This window comes from Myxocyprinus asiaticus, chromosome 49 (genome assembly GCF_019703515.2).
Source record: "Myxocyprinus asiaticus isolate MX2 ecotype Aquarium Trade chromosome 49, UBuf_Myxa_2, whole genome shotgun sequence".
Lineage (NCBI taxonomy): Eukaryota > Metazoa > Chordata > Actinopteri > Cypriniformes > Catostomidae > Myxocyprinus > Myxocyprinus asiaticus.
In genome coordinates, this window is record NC_059392.1 from 17,629,070 (window position 1) to 17,656,245 (window position 27,176).

At 37.7% G+C, this 27,176-nt stretch overlaps 1 protein-coding gene across 6 annotated transcripts in view; it reads right to left on the reverse strand.

Annotated features, from left to right (window-relative positions):
* Window positions 1-27,176, reverse strand: part of LOC127438242 (arf-GAP with coiled-coil, ANK repeat and PH domain-containing protein 2-like) — a 107,014-nt gene that overhangs the window by 63,761 nt on the left and 16,077 nt on the right. For 4 of the 6 annotated variants that reach the window (XR_007896689.1, XR_007896688.1, XR_007896687.1 and 1 more), the window contains exons 2-6: window positions 19,056-19,113; window positions 10,163-10,282; window positions 8,912-9,067; window positions 5,167-5,220; window positions 1,588-1,646 (exon numbers count right to left, since the gene is read on the reverse strand). Coding sequence is in view for 2 of the 6 variants with exons in the window: in XM_051693669.1 (XP_051549629.1) it covers window positions 1,588-1,646; window positions 5,167-5,220; window positions 8,912-9,067; window positions 10,163-10,282; window positions 19,056-19,113 (447 nt within the window). In the remaining 4 variants the exon portion in view is untranslated. The remainder of the gene's footprint in view (window positions 1-1,587; window positions 1,647-5,166; window positions 5,221-8,911; window positions 9,068-10,162; window positions 10,283-19,055; window positions 19,114-27,176) is intronic. The other 2 variants (XR_007896690.1, XM_051693670.1) reach the window with 1 other exon arrangement.

Consider the following 27,176-nt stretch of genomic DNA (forward strand, 5'->3'; position numbering starts at 1 on the left):
TTCTCAAGAAGCCTGTGAACAATGCCCTGATCAAAATAAATGTCAGAGGACCTTAGAAGAAGAATTGTGAAGATGCATGAAGCTGGAAAAGGCTATAAAACATTTCTAAATGACCTGGATGTTCACCAATCCACAGTACAACAAATTATCTACAAATGAAGGAAATTCAGCACTGTTGCTAGTTTGCTTAGGAGTGAGCATCCTGCACAGTTCACCCCAAGAGCACAACATGCAATGCTGAAGGAAGTGAAAAAGAACACAAAAGTAACAGCAAAAAATCTGCAGAAATCTCTTGAACTTGCTTAAGTCTGTTCATACTATAAGAAAAACACTTGAGCAAGAATGGTGTTCATGGAAGGACACCACAGAGGAAACCACTGCTCTCCAAACAAAGCGTTTCTGCGCATCTCATGTGTGCGAAAGACCACCTTGATGCTCCACAAACTTCTGGAATAATGCTACAACATTATATTTGGAGGACAAAAGGCACTGCACACCAACACCAAAACCTCATCCCAATTGTGAAGCATGGTGGAGGAAACATCATGGTTTGAAGCTACTTTGCTACATCAGGGCCATCATTTAGGGAACAATTAATTCAAAAGTGTATCAAGAGATTTTACAGAAGAATGTCAGGGTAATGGCCTGTCATCTAACAGCTGGGTGTTTCAACAAGACAATGACCCAAAACACACAAGCAAATCTCTTTTAAAGAAAGAAAATGAGTGTTTTAGAATGGCCAAGTCAGAGTCCAGACCTTAACTTTGTTGCGGCATGACATTCATGCAATAAATCCCAGAAATACTAAAGACCTGAAATAAATTTGTAGGGAAGAATGGTGTAAAATCCTTCCTCCATGATATACAAGACAGATCATCAGCTACAGGAAACGTCTGGTGGAGGTTTATGCTGCTGAAGAAGATTCTACCGGTCATTAAATACAAGGGTTCACATACTTTTTCCAGCATGGACTGTAAACAAACAACGTGTTCAATACAAAAATACAATTATTTGTTTGTTATTACTTTAATCAGATTGTGTTTGTCTTTTATTAGGACTTAGGTGAAGATCAGACCACACTTTATGAATAATTAATGCAGAAATGCGGATAATTCCAAAAGGTTCACATACTTTTTCTTGCCACTGTATATCTTGATAGTATTTGTTGTAGTGCCTTTAATTTATGCAGATGTTAAAAAAAAAAAAAAAAAAAAAGGATAATCGTATTAATGAGAATCTAATCATCATTGAGAATATTATGAATTACATAAGAACTCAAAAGTATAAAAATATCCAGAAACATTACAGTAATGAGAATTTAAAATATATATATATATATATATATTTTTGGAGGAGGGGCGGGGGCATGTGCTTAATTGTCATGAATATAGTCTCACAATACAAAATAATCTTTATAGTCCTAAACAATATTTTAATATTTTATTTAATTTTATAATTAAAATTTTGATTTTTGTGCAAATGTCGATTCCTGATCATTATGAAATTCAATATGCAGACAGACTGTTTCAGTAATTTGTCAACGTAAATGTCTATTTTCAATAATTCAGATTTTGTTTGGATACTCACTCTCGCACAAACGTCAGCAGTTGTGATTTGATTGATCGCTGTGCTTGGTCGAACAAAATCTGCAAAACAAAACAGATGGTCAAATCTCAAGCAACTGCTACTGTCACTAAATTTTATATATATATATATATATACACACACACACACACACACACACACACACACACAGTTGTGCTCAAAAGTTTGCATACCCTGGCAAATATTGTGAAATTTTAGCATTGATTTTGAAAATAGGACTAATCATGCAAACAAAACTGTCTTTTATTTAAGGATAGTGATCATATGAAGCCATTTATTATCACATAGTTGTTTGGCTCCTTTTTAAATCATAATGGTGACAGAAATCACCCAAATGGCCCTGATCTTATAACAGGTTATAACAGAATGGCACAATCATAAAACAAAACATGGCAAGAAAGAAAAAAATAAAATGATCCCTGTTCAAAAGTCTGCATACCCTTAGTTCTTAATACTGTGTATTGCCCCCTTTAACATCAATGACATCGTGCAGTCTTTTGTAATAGTTGTCTATGAGGCCCCAAATTCTTGCAGTTGTTATAGCTGCCCATTCGTCTTGGCAAAATGCCTCCAGGTCATGCAAAGTCTTTGGTCGTCTTGCATGAACTGCACGTTTGAGATCTCCCCAGAGTGACTCGATGATATTAAGATCAGGAGACTGTGATGGCCACTCCATAACCTTCACCTTTTTCTGCTGTAACCACTGGAGGGTCAACTTAGCCTTGTGCTTAGGGTCATTGTCGTGCTGGAAAGTCCAAGAGCGTCCCATGCGCAGCTTTCGTGCAGAAGAATGCAAATTGTCTGCCAGTATTTTCTGACAACATGCTGCATTCATCTTGCCATTAATTTTCACAAGATTCTCCGTGCCTTTAGAGCTCACACACCCCCAAAACATCAGTGAGCCACCACCATGATTCACAGTGGGGATGGTATTCTTTTCACTATAGGCCTTGTTGACCCCTCTCCAAACATAGCGCTTATGGTTGTGACCATAAAGCCCTATTTTGGTCTCATCACTCCAAATTACAGTGTGCCAGAAGCTGTGAGGCATGTCAAGGTGTTGTCATTTGTGGCATTGGCACAGTAAAGGCTTCTTTCTGGTAACTCGACCATGCAGCTCATTTTTGTTCAAGTATTGTCGTATTGTGCTCCTTGAAACAACCACACCGTCTTTTTCCAGAGCAGCCTGTATTTCTCCTGAGGTTACCTGTGGGTTTTTCTTTGTATCCCGAATAATTCTTCTGGCAGTTGTGTCTGAAATCTTTCTTGGTCTACCTGACCTTGGCTTGGTATCAAGAGATCCCCGAATTTTCCACTTCTTAATAAGTGATTGAACAGTACTGAATGGCATTTTCAAGGCTTTGGATATCTTTTTATACCCTTTTCCATCTTTATAAAGTTTCATTACCTTGTTACACAGGTTTTTTGACAGTTCTTTTCTGCTCCCCATGGCTCAGTATCTAGCCTGCTCAGTGCATCCACATGAGAGCTAACAAACTCATTGACTATTTATACACAGACACTAATTGCAATTTAAAAAGCCACAGGTGTGGGAAATTAACATTTAATTGCCATTTAAACCTGTGTGTGTCACCTTGTGTGTCTGTAACAAGGCCAAACAATCAAGGGTGTGTAAACTTTTGATCAGGGCCATTTGGGTGATTTCTGTTATCATTATGATTTAAAAAGGAGCCAAACAACTATGTGATAATAAATGGCTTCATAGGATCACTATCCTTAAATAAAAGATCATTTTTGCATGATCAGTCATTTTTAAAATCAATGCCAAAATTTCACAATTTCTGCCAGGGTATGCAAACTTTTGAGCACAAACTTTTATCACATTTTCTGTAGCTACTGCACTTTGATATGAAGTGTGAAAAGGTGTTGGAGTGTTTGTAAACGTTAAAGGCCAGTGAAATCAGATAGCTGTAGTGTGTTATGGATGAAATAGGCCAAACACATCTGTGCTGAAAAGATCATGTACTTCGTGAGGACTTTAACCACAAGTCAGTTGATCTTATCACAGACTTAACACTGACTCATAGAGTTCCAGTATAAAACTGCTACAGGCAACAGCAGGGACACCAGCATCACTGTTGAGCCATGAGGATTATAGAATGATGTGATTTGCAAGTGATTTTTATAGCCATGCAGAAAATTTATCAAAACATTGAAATGTCTGTAAACCCACCAGGATCCAGAATTCCATGCTAAGTAAGGAATAATTGACAACAGTTGAATTAGGCCTATACAGATTTGGTAACGTGGACCTTAATATATAAAATGAAATGGTCTGGAGTCAATAATTCCACTTGTACCATGGTTACCACATTGTGCTTTTGTGTGTTGCATGCATTTATTTCAAGGCTGTCAATCAATTAAAATTTGTAATCAAATTAATTACATGATATGTTGATTGATTAAGCAAATTAAATTATTTAAATTGCAATTAATCAGTTATCTGATAACAATTTTTGAGGAATAATGTTTTTCATTTATAGTGGACTTACCCTACACTGTTTAATATATAATCATTTAAATAATGATACATATAATTATTCATATATTCAAATACATTACATTATTGTGGCAGACGAGTAAAGTATTTCAAACAAAACAAAAAGTGGCTTTAGAAGTCAATATAATATATGTCATTTTCTGCTCAAAATAAAAATGTTCGGTTTGGCAAAGTGCATTGCGTCACTAAATTATAGTGTTAAATTGACAGCCCTTGTTTATTTCAATACATATTTTTAGGTTTCTGTCCCTAAAATGTAATTCATGTTCAGAACTACTACTTTAAACCAACGATTCTAAGCAACAATCTTTCTTAGAAACACTCAAGCCGCCATTACCAGTTTGAAAGTGACACTATCAATTATAAATACACACACACACACACACCGATCAGCCACAACATTATAACCACCTCCCTAATATTGTGTAGGTCCCCCTCGTGCTGCCAGAACAGCGCCAACCTGCATTGGTGCCAGACGGGCTGGTTTGAGTATTTCTGTAACTGCTGATCTCCTGGGATTTTCACGCAGAAATGTCTCTAGAATTTACTCAGAATGGTTCCAGAAACAAAAAACATACAGTGAGCGGCAGTTCTGTGGACGGAAATGTCCTGTTGATGAGAGAGGTCAACAGAGAATGGCCAGACTGGTTTGAACTGACAAAGTCTACGGTAACTCAGATAACCGCTCTTTACACTTGTGGTGAGAAGACTAGCATCTCAGGATGTTTTGGCAGCATGAGGGGGACCTACACAATATTAGGCAGGTGGTTTTAATGTTGTGGCTGATTGGTGTCTAAATAACTTAACCACAATCTAACTATAATGGCTATAGACTCCTGACGCTAGAGGACAATTATTGTTTGTGCTGCAAAAAAATCATTGTAATTTTCCTTGAAGTCATCTTTCTCATATTAACTTATTTAAAAATACACAAAAACCTAACAACAGAACAAAAAATAAAAAAGAAGTTACATACAACACAGCAACATTTCATGCCAACACAGCGAAAGCTATGAGTACTTTGGGGCAAATTTCCTTACTGTGTGATAGCCGATCATCTCTTGAAGACTCTCAGCAAACTTGGTAAGACTGGACTGTGAAGAAATAAGAGACATTTACACAGAGTCCACAAACATTCAGTACAATAAAACAACAATTATAAAGGCTATGAATGTTAGATTTCTCGGTTTTACACAAAATGAAGGCGAATCTCACGAAAACATATACAGGACAAATTCCACCTCCAGGACAAAAAAAAAAAGAAATCTGTTGCATTGTCACATTATTTTAATGGCAATTTCAAACTTTCCATAACCACATATACACACACACACACACACACACACACACACATATATATATATATACATACATACTGATCAGCCACAACATTAAAATCACTAACAGGTGAAGTGAATAACATCGATTATCTTGTTACAATGGCACCTGTCAAGAAATGGGATATATTAGGCAGCAAGTGAATAGTCAGTTCTTGAATTTCATGTGTTGGAAGCAGGAAAAAAGTGTAAGGATCTGAGTGACTTTGACAAGGGCCAAATTGTGATGGCTAGACGACTGGGTCAGAGCATCTACAAAATGGCAGGTCTTGTGGGGTGTTCCCGGTATGCAGTGGTTATTACCTACCAAAAGTGGTCCAAGGAAGGACAACCGGTGAACCGGCGACAGGGTCATGGGCGCCCAAGACTCACTGATGCTCGTGGGGAGCGAAGGCTAGCCCATCTGGTCCGATCCCACAGAAGAACTACTGTAGCACAAACTGCTGAAAAACTTAATGCTGGCCATGATAGAAAGGTGTCAGAACACACAGTGAATCGCAGCTTGCTGTGTATGGGGCTGCATAGCCGCAGACCAGTCAGAGTGCCCATGCTGACCCCTGTCCAGCACCGAAAGTGCCTACAATGGGCACGTGAGCATCAGAACTGGACCATGGAGCAATGGAAGAAGGTGGCCTGGTCTGATGAATCACGTTTTCTTTTAGATCATGTGGATGGCGGGGTGCGTGAGTGTTGTTTACCTGGGGAAGAGATGGCAGCAGAATGCACTATGGGAAGGAGGCCCGCAGAGGCAGTGTGATGCTCAGATAACCACTTTGTACAATTGTGGTGAGAAGAATAGCATCTCAGAATGCTATTCTGAGATGCGGGTTGGCGCTGTTGTGGCGGCACGAGGGGGACTGACAGAATTTTAGGCAGGTAGTTTTAATGTTGTGGCTGATCAGTGTGTATGTGTATATATATATATATATATATATATATATATATATATATATATATACACACACACACACACACACACACACACACACACAGTATTTTTGTCATTTAATTTTTTTCTATTACAGTAATGAGATTTAAAATGATTATTTTTAAAATTCAAATAAGCAAAAATAAAAGGCAATAAAACAAACTGTGTTGTATGAATATTTTTAAGTTTAATAATTATATCATACATTTTTCACATTACAGTATTGAGAACTTGGGGGAGAAATGTGCTTAACTCTAAACAAAATAATGTCACAATGCAAAAAATCTAAGATGGTCCTAAAAACAGGATTCATTTCCTTTAATGGAAAATATAATTAAATACTGTAATACCTCTGGACATTTTAATGATTCTTTAGTTCTTTAGTAATTCCTATTATGTGTAGTGCTGATTCTCATTAGATTCATAAACTAAAGGCAGATACTACCATGATGTGTAAATCCTTTAAGTCATAAATAATATATCATTACTTTTTCTCAGAGTAGTAAGAATGATATTTTGAGGAAAATGTCCTTATTTGTCACAGTCACAATGCAAATGTTAATGGTTCAAACATTCTTTGTTTGAAATTAGCATTTTAAGCCAAATATAATTTCTTATTTCTGGAGAATGAATACGGCTTGCACACACTCTTGACAGATATTGTGTCTGTTCTATATACCTGTGCCAGTTGCATACAAGGAAAAACACTGGCATGGGTTGTGTGTCATTCATAACAACTGGACTTTTTCAACACACTCTTCACTATGTAACAATACTAGTTTTGAATTCCATGCTATTACTACAATGCAACCCACAAAAATACATGTTGTTGTCATCTATCGCCCTCCAGGTCAGCTGACAAACTTTCTTGAGGAGTTGGAGGTCCTGCTGTCCTCCTTGCCGGAGGATGGTAGGCCACTTGTGGTTCTTGGTGATTTCAACATACACCAAGACAAGACCCAGGCCACTGAATTGAATACTCTCCTGGCCTCATTTGACTTGGAAAACTACACACCACAGCAACTCACAGATCGGGCAACCAGCTGGACCTCATCTTTATACGTAACTGTACCAACTCAAATATCCTTGTTACTCCTTTACATGTCTCTGATCACTACTTTGTTCAATTCAACATGACCCTCCCATCTACATTAAAACAGACTCCACCTTTGGTTTCCTTTCGCTGTAACCTCCGTTCCCTTTCACCCTCTCACCTTTCCACTGCTGTCTCTACCTCTCTTCCTACACAAAATTTATTTACCACACTTAATGTAAACACTGCCACAAACACACTAAGCTCTACTTTAACAACCTGTCTAGACAACATCTGTCCTATCTCCTCTAGGCCAGCACGTGCTACACCACCCAGCCCCTGGCTGTCTGACGTTCTTCGTGAACATCGGACTGACCTCAGGGCAGCTGAGAGGAGATGGCGGAAATCTAAAGATCCAGCAGATCTAGGTAAATATCAGTCCCTGCTTGCAACTTTTTCAGATAATGTTAAATCTGCAAAAACCTCCTATTACCAGAACAAGATCAACAGCACCACAGACACTCACAGCTTGTTTAGAGCATTCAACACACTTCTCTGCCCTCCCCCTCCACCGCCTGACACATCACTGACAGCAGATGTCTTTGCCACATTTTTTACTAATAAGGTTACAACCATCAGCAATACATTCTCAGCACCACACCTTGTCAAACACCTGTCTCCTGTATGCAACTCTTCTGTCTCTATGTTCTCTCCTCTGACTGACACTGAGGTCTCTAAACTCCTCCTCTCCAACCACCCCACCACCAGCTTCATTGACCCCATTCCTTCTCACCTTCTCCAGGCCATTTCTCCGTCCATCCTACCTGCACTCACACACATAATTAACACATCTCTACTTACAGGCACTTTTCCCACTAAATTTAAGCAGGCTCGAGTAACCCCGCTGCTGAAGAAACCCGCACTTAATCCCACACAAATAGAATACTACAGACCAGTCTCTCTCATCCCATTCATGGCAAAAACACTTGAAAGGGCAGTTTTCAATCAAATCTCTGCCTATCTCTCACATAACAAGCTGCTGGATGACAATCAGTCAGGCTTTAAAAGTGGACACTCCACCGAGACTGCCCTGCTATCTGTCACTGAGTTGCGGAGATGGGCGAAAGCTGAATCCAGATCATCAGTCCTGATTCTGCTGGACCTTTTTGCAGCCTTTGACACAGTCAACCATCAGATCTTACTCTCTACCCTCTCCTCGCTGGGCATCACAGGAACTGTGCTTGACTGGTTTAATTCCTATCTCTCAGGTAGGTCCTTCAAGGTAGCCTGGAGAGGTGAGGTATCCAAGCCACATCAGTTACTTACTGAAGTATCTCAGGGATCAGTGCTTGGGCCACTTCTCTTCTCTATATACACAACATCATTGGGACCCATCATTCTCTTACCACTGCTACGCTGATGACAAGCAACTCTACTTGTCTTTCCAGCCCAACGACACCACAGTGACTGCTCGAATTTCTGCCTACCTGGTGGACATCTCGGCCTGAATGAAGGAGCACCACCTGCAACTCAACCCAGCCAAGACTGAACTCCTTGTCTTTCCAGCTAACCCTGCTGTTGAACACGACATCACCTTGCAGCTGGGTGCAACTACAGTAACGCCTTCCAAATCGGTCGGAAATCTAGGGGTAACCATAGACAACAGACTAAATTTCACAGACCACATCTCAAAGACCGCAAGATCATGTAGATTTACACTCTACAATATCAGGAAGATAAGACCCTTCCTCCCTGAACATGTCACACAACTGCTTGTCCAGTCACTTGTCATAACTAGACTGGACTACTGTAACGCCCTCATTGCAGGCCTCCCTGCATGTGCAATTAGACCCCTCCAAATGATCCAGAATGCAGCAGCACGTCTGGTCTTTAATGAACCAAAGAAAGCACATGTTACACCACTCCTTGTCTCTCTCCACTGGCTGTCGTATCAAAATCAAGGCTCTGATGCTGGCATACAGAACAGTCACTGGGTCTGCTCCAGCATACCTAAAATCACTTATGCAGAGCTACGCGCCCACTAGAAGCCTGCGGTCGGCTAAGGAACGTCGCCTTGTTGTACCAACAGAAAGAGGCACCAAAACACTTTCCCGGACTTTCAGCTTCATCGTACCACATTGGTGGAACGACCTTCCCAAATCCATTCGTGAAGCTGACTCACTCTCTGTCTTCAAAAAACGACTGAAAACACATCTTTTCCATGAGCACTTAACCAGTCATTAAATAAAAAAATAAATAAAATAAATAAAAAATAAATTTCTTTATTCTGTTTTGAGTACTATTATGATGCTAGTGATACTTTGTAATACAGCACTTTTCATACCACTGTCTCCTAAGATGGTTCGCTTATGTTTTCCTCTTTTGCAAGTCGCTTTGGATAAAAGCGTCTGCCAAATGAATAAATGTAAATGTAAATGTTAACAATGGATATTTCCAAGATGCAGGAAAGTAAATATGCAAAGACTAGGAATGTCAGTTTGAGGCCAGCATTTGTGTGTGAACAAACCAAATGGCCTTTCAAAAGATCACTAAATAAACAGCTGTCTTCAAATTGGCACCATCATACTGAACATTTTAAAATATATAAAAAATATACTGAAGATATATGAGAATATTTTTTACTCTACAAGATCTCATGCCTTTGAAGACAATTCCATCATACCAAATGACTATGCTATTCTTAAATGATTGGTTATTATGTGTTCATCTTAACTCACCTCGATGACATCATCTTTGGCAGACTGCTGAGCTAACTCTCGAATCCCGTTCACAAACTGTTTGTTCGCAGTGTTGTAAGCCTTTCCAGCATCAATCATTCCAATGCACAACTTCACCAGCTAAACACAGAAGAGAATGACAAAAATATAATTACTACCTATATTTTTACATTTTCTGAAGATGCGAGTAGTGTTTGGCCAGGCAAAACTTGGGTTAGGGGTTTTACACCATATTTACAAGATAATCCAAGATACTTCAAAGAATACCATGATCCTTGGTATTTTACTACTTGGTAGTGCTTTCTAGTTCCATGTTCATTGACCACCTGATCTGATTCTATTTGTTCAATTATGACACGTATAACAGTGTACAGTCAATAGTTTGTGTTGATTTCTAAGAAAAACTACAGTGTACATTTAGAGCTCCTCCTTAAGACCTCATATCCTTCCTCCCAGAGAGAGAGAGAGAGAGAGAGAGAGAGAGAGAGAGAGAGAGGAGTGAGCAGTGTGAGTCAACTGGCCAAACAACACTGGGTGGGTCTGCAATCTGACCCAACAATGAGCTGCTCTCTCCATCTCTCTCCTTTGCTCCCTGCTCCTGTTTATATAGCAGTTAGTGGTAACTACAGCAGGAAAGAGGCTCTTGTATCAAATGAGATGAGTGTGATGGATTTTGTAGTTGGATGGATACTGCTATCTTCAGGTCAAAACTATTGATAAAACAATAATATCGGCCAGGCCGATATTTGGCCAACTGTGCTTGCTTGATAGATTAATAGAAATGTTCCCCTTCTGCCAGTTAAGAAATCTATACACAGTCTTGTCGATGCAGATTTTCAAAGTTTTTTGTGAATTGAGCAAATCTTGTATAAAACAAGAGTTCATTTCATTTACACAATTTAAAGTACATTTAATAAATTGCTATTTTTAAATTGTACTACAAATGTTTTTTATATATGTATATAATATTGAATACATAAACATAATTTTTTACTTCTACCCCTGCTTGATTCTCATTGGCTGGATGCACAGGTAGCCACACAGCTTTAATCATTTTTAATCAGCGTTTTATATTAATGTGCCTAGTCTGCTGTCCTCCTTAAAAAGACGTTGCAAGAGATTTATGCCTCTGCTCAAACTACCTATGGACGTGAAAATAGTGTAGCAAGTCTATTGAATGTCAGAGCCGGTATTAATTGTCACATGTCATGTAGACTTCATCCAATGCAATCTTTAAATCAAATGTGAAGCACTAAAGGGAAAACGGAAATGACACCAGTGTTCATCAGCACCGTATTACCGAGTCTGACCTGGAGAAAATCAGAAATGCACCTGCACTTTTCCCTTCACAACTATAAGGCTTATAAGGAAACTATGGTTTGGCATTCAGCCATGTTTTGCACCCAGGAGAGAGAAGGAAACCAGGAACAATCAAAGGCATCTTTCGTTGTCCAACAGACAAGGCTGGGGTAAGTTAGTGATCCTGACGCATAATATAGAAACAAAAAAATTATAAGAATCCCTCTGCGTCAAACAAGGAAAATCATCTAATATTGCTGCACTGCTCAGTGTGTGCCGCAAACACCCACTAGAGCACCGCTTGCTCACGCATCGCTGTCTGAAGCTCTTAATACAGACTAGGCTATATTTAAAATGCAGCCTTTTACGGTTTAGTAATCACGCAAGAATAAAAACAAGAATTTAATCATAATTCAATCAATCGTGCAGACTTAATGGATACCATACCTATATCTTAGGGGTCAACGTCTGCAGGTTTCAAAGCGTTTTGGATGGTTTTCCCTCATCATGCAAGTACCACTTTTACAAAGTTCGTAATGCCGCTTTTTCCACATTAATGTGAATATGACAAATTATAAAAATTAAATGCATGTTCCTGGAGAGCCAACACCTCTACAATCTGTGGCTATTTCACTGTCTGGTCAAAAAAAGGTCACCGTTTGAATTTAAATAAGCAGACACTTAAGAGCCTATGATTGGATCACTATTGCAGTGATTAATATGTTTCAGCTGGCAACAATTCTTTTAACCTTAACTGATGCAGTGTGTAGCTTCTCATGTCGGAAGACATATTCCGTGGTCATGGAAAAGGATGTTACTGTGTTTCAGAAGGGGCAAATTATTGGCCTGCATCAAGCAAAGAAAACAACTAAGGAGATTTCTGAAATCACTGGAACTGGGTTAAGAATGGTCCAATGCATTATTAAAACCTGGAAGGATAGTGGTGAACCCTCAGCTTCATGGAAGAAATGTGGTCGGAAAAAAATCTTGAATGATCCTGATCAGAGATCACTAAAACGCTTGAAGTGACATCATAAAAAATTTACATTAGAACTCACGGCTATGTTTAATAGTGAAAGTAACAGCATTTCCAGATGCACAATGCAACGAGAACTTACAGGATTGGGACTAAACAGCTGTTACTGATGCAATTGGAAAAAATTACTTCAATTTACTAGGGAGCATATAGATTGGACTGTGGAGCAATGGAAAAGGTCATGTGGTCTGATGAGTCCAGATTTAACCTATTCCAAAGTGATGGGCGCATCAGGGTAAGAAGGGAAGTGCATGAAGCGATGTACTCGTCATGCATAGTGCCCACTGTACAAGCCTCTGGAGGCAGTGTTATGACCTGTGTTTGATTCAGTTGGTCAGGTCTAGGCTCAGCAACGTTATGCGGCAGTAAAATGAAGTCAGCTGACTACCTGAATGTACTGAATGATCAGGTTATCCCATCAATGGATTTTTTTCTTTCCTGACAGCACGGGCAGGACGACAATGCCAAGATTCATGAGGAATCATTTTCACACATGAATTGGCCACCACAGAGTCCTGACCTTAACCCCACTGAAAGTCTTTGGGGTGTGCTGGAGAAGACTTTACGGACCGGTTCGACTCTCCCATCATCAATAAAATAGCTTGGCCAAAAATGTATGCAACTCTGGATGGAAATAAATGTTGTGACATTTCATAAGGTTTTCGAAGCAATGCCACGACAACTGCGCTCCGTAATTCAAAGCTAAAGGCAGTCCAATTAAATATTAGAGTATGCAACTTTTTTTTGGCTAGGCAGTATATTATTTCTGGATTGTTCTGGAGTTTTTACAGATTGTGTGGTCTCTAAAAAAAAAATGATGTCAATTTTTTCAATTATTTGTATAGCTTTTTATGTAATTCATTCAAATAAATGTAATATTGTCACATTACTTTATATCTGTGTCGAATTCAGAACAAGCAGAACTTCAGACCTATTGGCCCGTAGATAATTGTCATTTCTATTTTTTACAGTTGAAATATGCGCTGCAAAAATCAGTGACACCTTTAACTTTTAAAGCTGAAATGTGTAACTTTTTCTGTTAAAATACTTTCTCTTATCCAAGCTTAATATGCAGAGACAACTATAGGTAAGCCATTCATAGGACAATTTTCTCGAAAACTTTAAAAATGATGTTTCTGTGCCGCTATAACAATTCCTCTGTTTGTTTTGAGTGACCCATTCAGCCTGACACAACAACATTGGCTTAACCAGCAGCGTGAGTTTAGGGCAGGTATTACACACTTCATCTTTAAAAGCTGTCACCATGTGACCATGGTATAAGCGGGATAATGCACTGATAGGTGTGCGTTTAACTATTTTAATGCACTCCATTTATGCTGAAGGAAAATGCATTTCTAGTGTGGATAAGAGGCGTAAACATAGCGACACCAATGAACTTTCAAACGAAAATGTTTTAGTGTTGACGTGGCCTTGGCTTTGTTTGCGCATTTCATCCACACTGGAACGGCATTTTCTAAATGTTACCTTTCCGGTGGAGGAAAACAGCGTTCTACTGTGGATGACAGGCATAAATATGCCATAATCAATGCGTTTTCAAATGTAAACATATTAGTGTGGCCTAAGGCTACATTGAATTTTATGACTCCCATCCATACAAGAACGGCATTTATGAAATGCTCCATTTCCGGTGGAGGAAGACGTGTCATAGTGTGGATGAAAGGTGTAGGCTAAACTTAGCAAAATCTAGAACGCCATTTTCTAAAAGTTTTGCTTATGGTGGATGAAAACAGTGTTAATGTGTGGATGAAAGGCAAAATCAATGCAGTTTCAAACAAAAATGTAGTAGTGTGGACGTGGCCCAAGGCTACAGGTGCATCCGAAACTGCAGACTTCTGCACTATTCTACGCCATTTTGTAATGCAAGTAGTGCGAGTATGAAAATGAAAAAAAACAAAAAACTCCTGATTACCAGGATGGTGTACTTCTTCAACCGTCAAAATGGAGTGTGGAATGTTGGACACTTTGTGCACTCAGCACTTGCGACTTCCCATATGTAGCAGAAGGGGCGGAGTTACCTGGCTGTGATGCCGGTCTGACAAAACAATTGTAAATAACATAGAATGTGGCAACTCGCAAAACGTCCGTGAAGACAGCACATAACAAATGTGAGTGGAATGGTTTACCATCACCGCATGCTGTGTGAATATAAGGGCTGTCACTATCGACTATTTTAGAAATGGAGTAATCTAACGATTATTCTGACGTTTAATCAAATAATCTGACGTTTGGCTAAAATTAGTTAATCAGCCTAAGTTTTGATTGCACTCTACGTTTGAATGATAATGACAACAAAACGATTGTGCAAACAATATCTAAAGCCAACAGACACCCAAAGCATATCTAAAATACAAAAATGTATATAATTCCATCTGACAGACATTGGTTACTCCAGGTTTGCCCATCTTCTCAACTAGATCAACAAGATCTACCCATTAGAACTCAAGTATAGAATAAAGCTTAAAACTCAAATATGGAAAAATACAGATTTTTTTTTTTTTTTTTTATCTTTTTCGAAACACTGTCTGCCCACCAGTCTCGTTCATTAAGGATGAGTTATATTCATGGTAAAACAATTTTTTTGGAGATATAAAAGCCATTTTATTTGTTTTAGTTTTTTTTTACTTATCACTTACATTGAATACATGAATACATCACTGAATACATGTTTTCACTTTTTTGCGTTGAGCTGCAGCAGTTGCTGGAATTGTTGCGCTTGTGCTACATACTGCCCAGACTGCAAAAGCTTGTCTCTTGCCAAGTAAAATGTCCTTAAGCATCTGGACATTCAGTTCCTTCTTGAGTGCATACGGAGCTGCGGCTTTGTTCAGTAAATCAAGTTCTCTGGATTCCCACATTTAGTTTTACCTGGGAAAATGGCCATAAACTATCAAATATTTATCAAAAATGGGGCATTGCAGACTACTAATCAGGAGGAAGACATCAAAGATATACTTTCAAATGGTAATTAATTTACACAAAATGGAACTTAAACCACAATTTGCTGAAAATAACCTTCTTAAATCGTCTGGATGCAGTTTTATTGAACAGAAAGTGTTTGTGCATCTGTCACTGTGTGTGGTTTTTCAGGTCAACCGACAACTAAATTGTTTTTCAAATCTAAAGTGAAGGGCTCTGACACAGCTGACACCTCTTGTCATTATGTGTTCAGACCCTCGTTTGTGGATTGCGTCACCTCCGCCTTAGTTTCGATTTGTCGATTAGGCAATTTTGTAATCGAGGATTTTTTTAAATCGAGTAACTGAATTAAATCAAGTACTCATAACAACCATAGTGAATATGTACATTATTTAAGATACAGGAGTTGAACTGAGTTTGGCTAACGTGCTAGTGGCAACACATTACGTCAGAGACTATTTAGCAGTACGGCTGAAACGATTAGTCAACATTATTGATAACATCGACAACAAAAATCTGTTGACAATAATTGTCATTGTCGAATGTCGTTTGATCTCATTTAACGTAACATGAGATCACATTAAACTCTAATGATGAGAGCAGCACTGCAGCTCGCATCTGACTTAGGAGAGGAAGAATTACACAGCTCACAGTTCAGATGCACTCTAAACTTTCCAAACAGCTTCCGGTGATGTAGATCACAAAGAACTATACAAAAATACCAGATAAGTAAATACAGAAGCAGAATACAGAATAAGTGGAGCTCTTTAAAATACACCCCGGCATTACATCTTTAATGCAGTTATATTTAATGCGTTATAGCTTTATTAAAGTTAAAATAATACGGAAGCAAATCATGTAAATAACTACAAACTCCGAAACTGGCATTTCTCTGTGCGGTCAATGCCTCTTCTATGAATTGCGCGAAGTGTCCCAATCTAAGGGGGAGAGAATGAAACTGCACCCGGCTGAGGCACACTCTGTCACGGGGACGCTCATCCATCAAACGCTTAATGCAGCTAGATTATAACGTGATGGCTCGTGACTTATTGAATCATAATATATGTCACAGTGCATTTCTTATCATGAAGAAAATTGGCAATACACAGCTGTGAGTTAAAGATTAATTGAAGTGAACAGAAAGGTGGGAGAGGTAGTCTTCGCCCCATTATACATTGCGACAAATTACGTTTTTGATTTGTTTTGGTTTGTTTTCCAATATAAATATCTAAAACTCCTTTAAAACAATGTACATTTTCTTTAGCAGCTATACTGCAGAAGAATTTTTTTTTGAATATAATATTAAAAATACAAATATTTTAAAATATCTAAAAATCCTTAAAAAAAGATGCATATAAAATATTTAGACTTGCTTTTAGAGAAAAGATCTTGAATATTAGTATATTTTGTCTTTACTGCACTTGCAGAAGAATAACCAAGTGAAAAAATACACTTATATTTAAGATACATTCTCTAAATATCTTATATATTGCTTCTCAAGTAAATGTATCTTGTTTTAAGGATTTTTAGACAATTTTAAATGGAAAACAAGACAAAAACACTTGATAACAATAGGATTTTTTATTTTATTTATTTATTTATTTATTTTGCAGTGAATTTCTTTACTGAATTAAACTTAATAAAAAAGTTTTTTTTTTCCTTTAATTCAGTGAATGTCATTTAGAGGTATTTTTAAAAGATGATTTTGTCCTCTTTATTGTTAGTAAGCATGTTCAATACAACCTAGTAAGTCGGGGCACAAGCTGAATAATCGGTTAAGAGCTAATGATTAATCATTGCAATCATCGCTGAATAGTCTAATAATTGCTCTAATAATCAATAGATTAATTGATTATCAAAATAATCGTTAGTTGCAGCCCTATTTAGCAGACGGCCCGTCTTCTGTTAAAATGAATGGGAGAACTTGGAACGCCCAACGGCCAAAGGATTTAGAAAGCAAGTCTCGCCTTACAGGTAAAAGAGCCAATCACCTTTTAGAGACAGACATAGCCTGTCAATCAACTCGAGAGCACACATGTGCATTAGCTATACAAGCTGATAAAATTGTTTTTATTAGTGTAATCTGAGGTAAAGAAGCACAATTCAATGATACCAGTTTTAGATTTTACTGCTGATTCGAAATATGTTCCTTGATCGTAATCTTTACCAACCGTTGTGGAGATTTTGGTCTTTCCCTATTCAAGTAGATCAGAGCTACACTTTTATGACTATAAATAGCTTCACCGGAGCATTCCAAAGATGACTGCCAGTTGACTGACTTGCTAGAAAGAGTTAGAGTATAAAACGATACAATATGGCCATAAAACATTGTGCTGAAAACAGTCCACACTTGTTGTAGCTGCAGAATTATGCCTGAAAATGCTCCGATGCGCTTTCATGACCTAGCGTACATAAGGGACCATCTGAAAATTTCGCCCACAGTGCTAAAACATAGATGGTGTCCAAGCATTCATTCAACTGACATGTCAATTTTACAGTTGTGCTCAAAGGTTTGCATACCCTGGCTTGCAATTGTGAAATTTTGGCATTGATTTTGAAAATATGACTGATCATGCAAAAAAACTGTCTTTTATTTAAGGATAGTGATCATATGAAGCCATTTATTATCACATAGTTGTTTGGCTACTTTTTAAATCATAATGATAACAGAAATCACCCAAATGGCCCTGATCAAAAGTTTACATACCCTTGAATATTTGGCCTTGTTAAAGACACACAAGGTGACACACACAGTTTTAAATGGCAATTAAAGGTTCATTTCCCACACCTGTGGCTTTTTACATTGCAATTAGTGTCTGTGTATAAATAGTCAAGGAGTTTGTTAGCTCTCACGTGGATGCACTGAGCAGGCTAGATACTGAGCCATGGGGAGCAGAAAAGAACTGGCAAAAGACCTGCGTAACAAGGTAATGGAACTTTATAAGTTCCTAGTCATATTGTCAAAATCAATGGCAAAATTTCACAGTTTCTGCCAGGTTATGCAAACTTTTGAGCACAACTGTACATAAAAAAAACAACAACTTTTAGAATGTGGAAATGTTGTCTTTTTAATAACAATGGCTGTTAATACAGAACATGCAAGTCATCTGAATGAACACTTGGACGGCAGGGACGTTTTACCGCAGATTTTTTCAGATGGTCCCTTACGCACCGCAGGCAAACATTCAGCGAATATCAAACTTAAAACTAACTTCACCCCGCTGCTCTCTACCCCCGGGCCCCCCCTTAGAACCGCCCCTGTACACTAGAAGTGCTTCTCATCTACACTAGAACTAAATTTTTCCTCCACTGTAAACGTTGGAAATGCTCTCCATTACCGCATACTTCAGAAAATTATGACAGGAAACTGAACATGGAGTTTTCATTGGACTTTGCCCAAGGATAATCTGGATTCGTCAATGTAAGAATGAGGGTAAGAACAAGTTTATGTGTGTACGCACTTGTTGTGAATCAGGTGGAAATTTTGTTAGAACTTTTTTCTTAGCAATTACTAGTGAATGAGACCCAACATCTGGCCACCCTGCTTTCTTGATATCACTGATATATCAGTACATCCACCATTTAGAAACCCATATAAGTTGACCACTAGTTCAAACGTACCTTGTCTAATTTGGACTCAAGCTCACTGACGTCGCCCTCAACTTCCTCAATTGTCGCCCTGTTGAGGAAAGAAAATGATTTTCATTCATTTAACTGCACAAAAGTTAGACAATCATAATAGAGGTAATTTACTTATAGAAGTCTAAAAGGTACAGTGACACAAAGTCTGTTTAATTCTAAGCACCAACTGCCCAATGATTTTAGACCAATGAGATTTAATTGTAGGCGGGGTTACCCAGCATTATACCGCACAAATATTGCTTGCTTGATTATTGTGGCTGGTTAGGACACTGTGAAAAGGTCAGAGAGAAAGTGGAAAAATTAAATGAAAAACTAAATAACAGTGCAAAAAACCTTGACTAACATTATAAAAGGATATAAACTGACCTCAAGGAAAGAAATATTGCATGTCAAATCACAAAAAAAGTAATACAAAAAAGAAAAGATTCCTGACTACCCAATAACATGTTTTGAAATTGAGAAATATATGAAATCTCATCAGTCATCAGTTATTCATGACCACAGTGAAAGTGAGAAGTTTGACATATGTGATCTCTGCAGTTTAAATTTCCTCAAGCTGTTTTCTGTTCACATTTCCATGTGACTTCATGACATTGCTGAGATGTTTCAGTCAGATATTTCTATCTAAACTCCTAAATAAGCAAGATGGCCAGAATATCTCAGCATCAGAGAATAGACTATAAAAAGTATCTTTAAAAACATCTTCAATTTAAATGAGCACCCTTAAAATACACAGAAACACAAGAGGAACAGAAACATGTGTTTATAAATGTGGTATGATCTTTCACAATCCCTTTCAGATCTCGTATGTAGTTCATGCACACACGACCACTGTTTTTGTTCTGAGATCAGAGAGCAAGAGTACTTTTTCCAGTGAAAAAGGAATAGCTCAACCAAAAATGAAATTTGCAGTCATAAGCACTACGAAGGAAGCTTGATTGCATTGGCTTGCGTGTTCATACAAGAACTTGTGTTGTTTAGCACTAAAAAAAATCAAGTACTCAAGTGAACACGCTTCACTCATGCACTCATGAACACAACACACAAACATATTTTTGCTGAAAAAATTACTTCAAATTTCGGGTTGTTTTTCATCAACTCATATGCCTTCGGAAGACTTGGAATATGACACAGGAATTTCAGAAAACGACTTTTCTGATACTTTTGGGTCCTTTTTATAAACTTTGAAGTAGAGGCAGACCGATATATCGGTTTTACTAATTAATTGGTGGCGATAGTTCCTTTTTAGAACTATCGGTTATCAGCAAAAATATATGCCGATATAGTTTCCTATATATATATATATATATATACACACATACATATACACACACACACACACTACCGGTCAAAAGTTTTGAAACACTCATTCTTTATTATATATATATTATTTTTTATTTATTTTTTATTTTTTTTCACATTTTAGAATAATAGTACAGCCATCAAAACTATGGAATAACATAAATGGAACTATGGGAATTAACTGTGTTATATTTTAGCATCTTCAAAGTAGTCACCTTTTGCCAAGAATTTGCAGAAATGTACATTTTCTCAACCAACTTCTTGAGGTATCACCCTGGGATGATTTTTAAACAGTATTGAAGGAGTTCCCATCTATGTTGGGCACTTATTGGCTGCTTTTCTTTATTATTTGGTCCAAGTCACCAATTTCAAAAACTTTTTTTTTTTAATTAAATTTTAGTTTTATAATGAAATAAATTTATATGGTGGAACAATTATATCTTTGTCTACAAAAATCATTTCAAACATTTAAGCATATGCCTTCGAATCAAAAGATTTTTAAGATCATGTGAAACATTTCAGTCAAGTGTTTCAAAACTTTTGACCGGTAGTGTATATAGTAAGAAGTTTACATACACCTTAGCCAAATACATTTAAACTCAGTTTTTCACAATTCCTGACATTTAATTGTAGAAAACATTCACTGTCTTAGGTCAATTAGGATCACTACTTTATTTTAAGAATGTGAAATGTCAGAATAACAGTAGAGAGAATGATTTATTTTAGATTTTATTTCTTTCATCACATTCCCAGTGGGTCAGAAATTTACATACACTTTGTTAGTATTTGGTATCATTGCCTATAAACTGTTTAAATTTTGGGTAGCCTTCCACAAGCTTCTCACAATAAGTTGCTGGAATTTTGGCCCATTCCTCCAGACAGAACTGGTGTAACTGAGTCAGGTTTGTAGGCCTCCTTGCTCACACACGCTTTTTCAGTTCTGCCCACAAATGTTCTATCAAAGAACTGTCAAAAGACCAGCGTAACAAGGTAATGGAACTTTATAAAGATAGAAAAGGATAGAAAAAGATATCCAAAGCCTTGAAAATGCCAGTCAGTACTGTTCAATCACTTATTAAGAAGTGGAAAATTCTGAGATCTCTTGATACCAAGCCAAGGTCAGGTAGACCAAGAAAGATTTCAGCCACAACTGCCAGAAGAATTGTTCGGGATACAAAGAAAAACCCACAGGTAACCTCAGGAGAAATACAGGCTGCTCTGGAAAAAGATGGTGTGGTTGTTTCAAGGAGCACAATACGACGATACTTGAACAAAAATGAGTTGCATGATCGAGTTGCCAGAAAGAAGCCTTTACTGTGCCAATGCCACAAATGACAACACCTTGACACGCCTCACAGCTTCTGGCACACTGTAATTTAGAGTGATGAGACCAAAATAGAGCTTTATGGTCACAACCATAAGCGCTATGTTTGGAGAGGGGTCAACAAGGCCTACAGTGAAAAGAATACCATCCCCACTGTGAATCATGGTGGTGGCTCACTGATGTTTTGGGGGTGTGTGAGCTCTAAAAGCATGGGGAATCTTGTGAAAATTGATGGCAAGACGAATGCAGCATGTTATCAGAAAATACTGGCAGACAATTTGCATTCTTCTGCACGAAAGCTGCGCATGGGATGCTCTTGGACTTTCCAGCACGACAATGACCCTAAGCACAAGGCCAAGTTGACCCTCCAGTGGTTACAGCAGAAAAAGGTGAAGGTTCTGGAGTGGCCATCACAGTCTCCTGACCTTAATATCATCGAGCCACTATGGGGTGCAGTTCATGCAAGACAACCAAAGACTTTGCATGACCTGGAGGCATTTTGCCAAGACGAATGGGCAGCTATACCACCTGCAAGAATTTGGGGCCTCATAGACAACTATTACAAAAGACTACACGCTGTCATTGATGCTAAAGGGGGCAATACACAGTATTAAGAACTAAGGGTATGAAGACTTTTGAACGGGGTCATTTCATTTTTTTCTTTGTTGCCATGTTTTGTTTTATGATTGTGCCATTCTGTTATAACCTACAGTTGAATATGAATCCCATAAGAAATAAAAGAAATGTGTTTTGCCTGCTCACTCATGTTTTCTTTAAAAATGGTACATATATTACCAATTCTCCAAGGGTATGCAAACTTTTGAGCACAACTGTACAGTTGTGCTCAAAAGTTTGCATACCCTGGCAGAAATTGTAAAATTTTGGCATTGATTTTGAAAATATGACTGATCATGTCTTTTATTTAAAGATAGTGATCATATGAAGCCATTTATTATCACATAGTTGTTTGGCTCCTTTTTAAATCATAATGGTAACAGAAATCACCCAAATGGCCCTGATCAAAAGTTTACATACCTTTGTTCAATATACTTGAATGTTTGGCCTTGTTACAGACACACAAGGTGATACACACGGGTTTAAATGGCAATTAAAGGTTAATTTCCCACACCTGTGGCTTTCTAAATTGCAATTAGTGTCTGTGTATAAATAGACAATGAGTTTGTTAGCTCTCACGTGGATGCACTGAGCAGGCTATATACTGAGCCATGGGAAGCAGAAAAGAACTGTCAAAAGACCTGCGTAACAAGGTAATGGAATTTAATAAAGATGGAACTTGAACCAAATAATTAAGAAAAGCAGCCACTAAGTGCCCAGCATATAGATGGGAACTCCTTCAATACAGTTTAAAAAGCATCCCAGGGTGATACTTCAAGAAGTTGGTTGAGAAAATGCCAAGAGTACATTTCTGCAAAATCTAGGCAAAGTGTGGCCACTTTGAAGATGCTAAAATATAACATAGTTTTTATTTATTTGGGATTTGTTTAGTCACAACATAATTCCCATATTTCCATTTATATATATATATATATATATATATATATATATATATATATATATATATATATATATATATATAGTTCCATTTATATACCACCTATATACCATATATATATATATATATATATATATATATATATATATATATATATATATATATATATTAGTATACACAAAACTCTTGTGTATATATAGGCTATAAAAAGCTTTTTTTTTTTCTTTTTTTTTTTTTTTTTTTTTTTTTAAATACTTGCATATGGAGCATTGTACCAGAGCTAAATCTCTATCATTCAATCAGAATTTATTTCACAAACATAAACTAGGCTTAAACCCTCAAGAAACCATGAGCTGTTGATGCAGTCCATTTTAAACTGTGCTCTTCCTGTAACTCTACTGTTGGCTGTCTCTGTGTTATCTTGTTATGACAAGAGCTCTTGGTTAAAGTACTGTAATTAATCAGTAGAATAACGATTGTAAAGCATCTTCCTGCAAACACTTCTGTTTCTTATTTTCACCCCAGTCATTTTCCCAAAACAGCTCTGTCTCGAGCGGATCGTTGGGAAAGTGCTGACACGAGTGAAGTGGCTCTGTTAATGAAATCTAGGCCATTGCCTAACACATTACAACCTGGAGCCTGTCCAGAGATTGTGAGTGAGTAATGAGAGGTGAAGGAGCTGAAATAATGAAGGAACTTTACATTCAATAACACACAGGCTCCATCACAACTGACTATCTGTCCATAGAGCTGGGAGGAATTACTATATACCATGCAACAGAAGAACTGTCATCTGATAGTATTTTTGCTATATCGATTATATGGCAGTATGATAGATAGATCTGCAAAGCTATCAGTGGGCAGGACTGCTTTACAATATTTACGCATAAGAGCGAAAATGTAAACGTGAAGTTATACAAAAGTACAGAGCAGAACGTGTCCTAAACAAATTTAAGACGAGGAAGAACTGTGCTGTTAGAAACAACCGGCAATGACTTCAATCCAGCCTGGTCTTATGAAAATTACGTGACTGTGGCAACATTTTTGGAAAATGAAATTACGTGCTTCATTAATGTTTTGCTGCAGTTTCCTAGTGAAATGTCCAGCGAGGGGCACCAAAGGCCAGTGAAATGGTGTAATCAGACGAGGTGTTTCAGGACAATAGTCAGAGGCTTTAATGAGTATAACGTACGTCTCTAAACTAAAACTTTAACCTAAACCTAACCATTTTATAAAAGCAGGTGAGGCAAACAAAATAGACCTCCTTAACAATAACAATTAGTCCTACTTCTGATTCAAGTGCTTAAATGCATTATTTTATTCTAAATGTGGTGTGTTAAATGAAAAGCAGTTTATAATCAGTCTGTTCAGTTCATTACTTGTCCAGTGTGAGTTGCCAATTCACACCCAGCAGTAAAGGAGTACATACGCACAGTCAAGAGTGTGAGGATGGTACGCACATATTTACAACAAGTTTATATTTTATAAATCCCGATGTGTGCATGGGAAATTGCATACGCACATTTCAATGCCCATTTTGTATGTACACAACAGTTACACATCAGGCCCTAGATGACGGGTCTGTTCCAAAACCTAGTGAGCTTCCTCCGGAGGAGGCATTTTAAGACATTATAGGCAAGCTCCCGACACGAAGGCTGTTGCCAGACATAGGTATCTTAATTGTTGCCTCATAAGATACCTCGTTTGGACAAATTTTAAGGTAGCATTGTATTTATCCTTCCCCGGGAAGGCGATCCTAGAATGCACCGTGTTAAGCTCGGCAAAAAACTAAATCCAAGATGGCGGACGAAGCGATATAAATTTGGATTATAAATATACTTCTAATATATTCAATACTGAAAAGTATAGATTGAAAATTGTTTAGTATCATAGAAAACTGATTATTTTACCCAAAATGTGTGTGTACTATGCATATTTATGCTCATTAGTGTATCGTGTCACCTCTATTGAAATCAGTTATGAGTTGAGTCTTGCGTGTGCTGCGTGTGACAAGCGCTATTTGAATGATGCACGGAGTTGCCACCTATGTAGTGTGTTCCAAATCGCTCTCTTATGAGGCATCATTTCAGTAAGGATGTTGCCATAGAAGACAGCTGCCTATGTAGGCAGGAGACAGCAAGCCAGCTCACTAAGTCTTGGAACAGACCCTATGTTTCTCTGTCTGTCATTCCGATTTGTTCATCGATTTGTTCAGTGAAATTGTTTGTAAATCACAACTTAACCAGTAGGTGTCAACAAATGAACATCTATTATGTGTTTTGAGTGAGTCATTAAAGCACTGATAAAGTACTGAGTTGTTCACAACTGAAACAAATCTACTTATACTTGCATATCTACAAACATACAAAGAGAATTCAGCAGAGCCTTTAAGCGTCATAGGCATTTTCCACACAAATGACAACAAAGCATAGCTATCATTTTGTGAACTGCTGTCCATGACTATACAAAAAGACAACAACATTAGCCTAAAAACAATTATAAGTAAATCAATTATGTCCTGATGCCATTGTAATGTGATCAGTCACTTTTACTCATAATTCATCCACCACTTTCTTTCCTTGTTGAACGAGATTACAGAAGTAAACGAACGGCATACCTCCTCCTCTCCTTCAGTCGGTCAACAGATCCTGATAATCCTTGCTCATTCAGTGAAGGGGCTTATTCGTTCAGTTGGTCAAACCAATGATATGCTCCTTCAAAGTCTGCACTCGAATGCTATTGGCTCACGCTATAATCAGTCTTTACAGGCATGACAAGCCTCCAAAGCAGTCTCACGCTTCAAACTGGAGCTCATTGGCTTCGAAACCCTTACAAAAATCAAGGAGTTCATGACACATTTTGGTAAACATGCGACAAATTATCCATTGTCCATTGTCAAATGATTTCTGCAAACTTCCGGCAAACACTGTATTTGAAAATAATGAATGGTAAACTTGCTGCAAATCTGTGGCAAGTTTGTGACTAGTTTGCCAGAACTCTAAATTTTTAGTAAGGGAAGGGAGAGACATCAATGAACAAGAAATATGAGTCAGAGTATGGAGGTGAACGAGAACGATTCGTTCGTTTAAAGGATTCATTGAAAAAGACGGATTTGTTCACGAAAGAAAGCGTGCAGCTGACTGGGGCTAGCAAGCGTTAGCCTACATTGTGTCAAGAATATTTATGAACCTTGTGAAATTTCAGCAGCGGCGCCCTGCTAAAACATGAGCGTCGCTGCTGAATGCATGTAGGGTAAACACTGCTCTCTTCAAAATAAAAAAATTTCAGATAAAATGATTCCACTGATTTGACATGAAATAACCAAACTATATCTTTACTTTTGAATTACCCATACATAGCATGATATTAGATTTTAGTCATATAACCCACCATGAGCGTGCACTCAAAAATATTCTGAAAATAAATCAGTCCCAGAAAGAACTAAAATATGCAAACAAACCCATGAAAGAAGAAACCGTACAGCTGTCCACCATTATCACACAACCACTTCAGCCATTTTATGCAAAATATATTTAAATTATTCTTTCTCTTGATTTTGGGGTGAAATATGAAAAGTCATGCAACAGATACTGTACACTTCTACACCAAAGGAACAGCTTCAATTCATGTTTGGTATCTGGATCACATTATCAGTGATGTGGAACCACATTAATGTAACAACAAACTTCAAAGAACAAAAGGCAACACAGAGGACTAAACAACCCAGAAGCAGGAAACCACATCAGACCTTAACATGTCAACATCCATAATTAAAGCTGGACTATTCCTAAAGCCAGACCAAATGAGTGGATAGGGGTTTATTTATCCAGCTGGATTCAATAGAGGAATGACATCCACCTTTCTCAAAGATTTTCAGAGTGAAAATGCCACTTTTTACAAAGAAGGGTTGAGTTACGATGGTCCAACATCAGAGTAGTCAATTAGTGAGGTCGACTAGTTT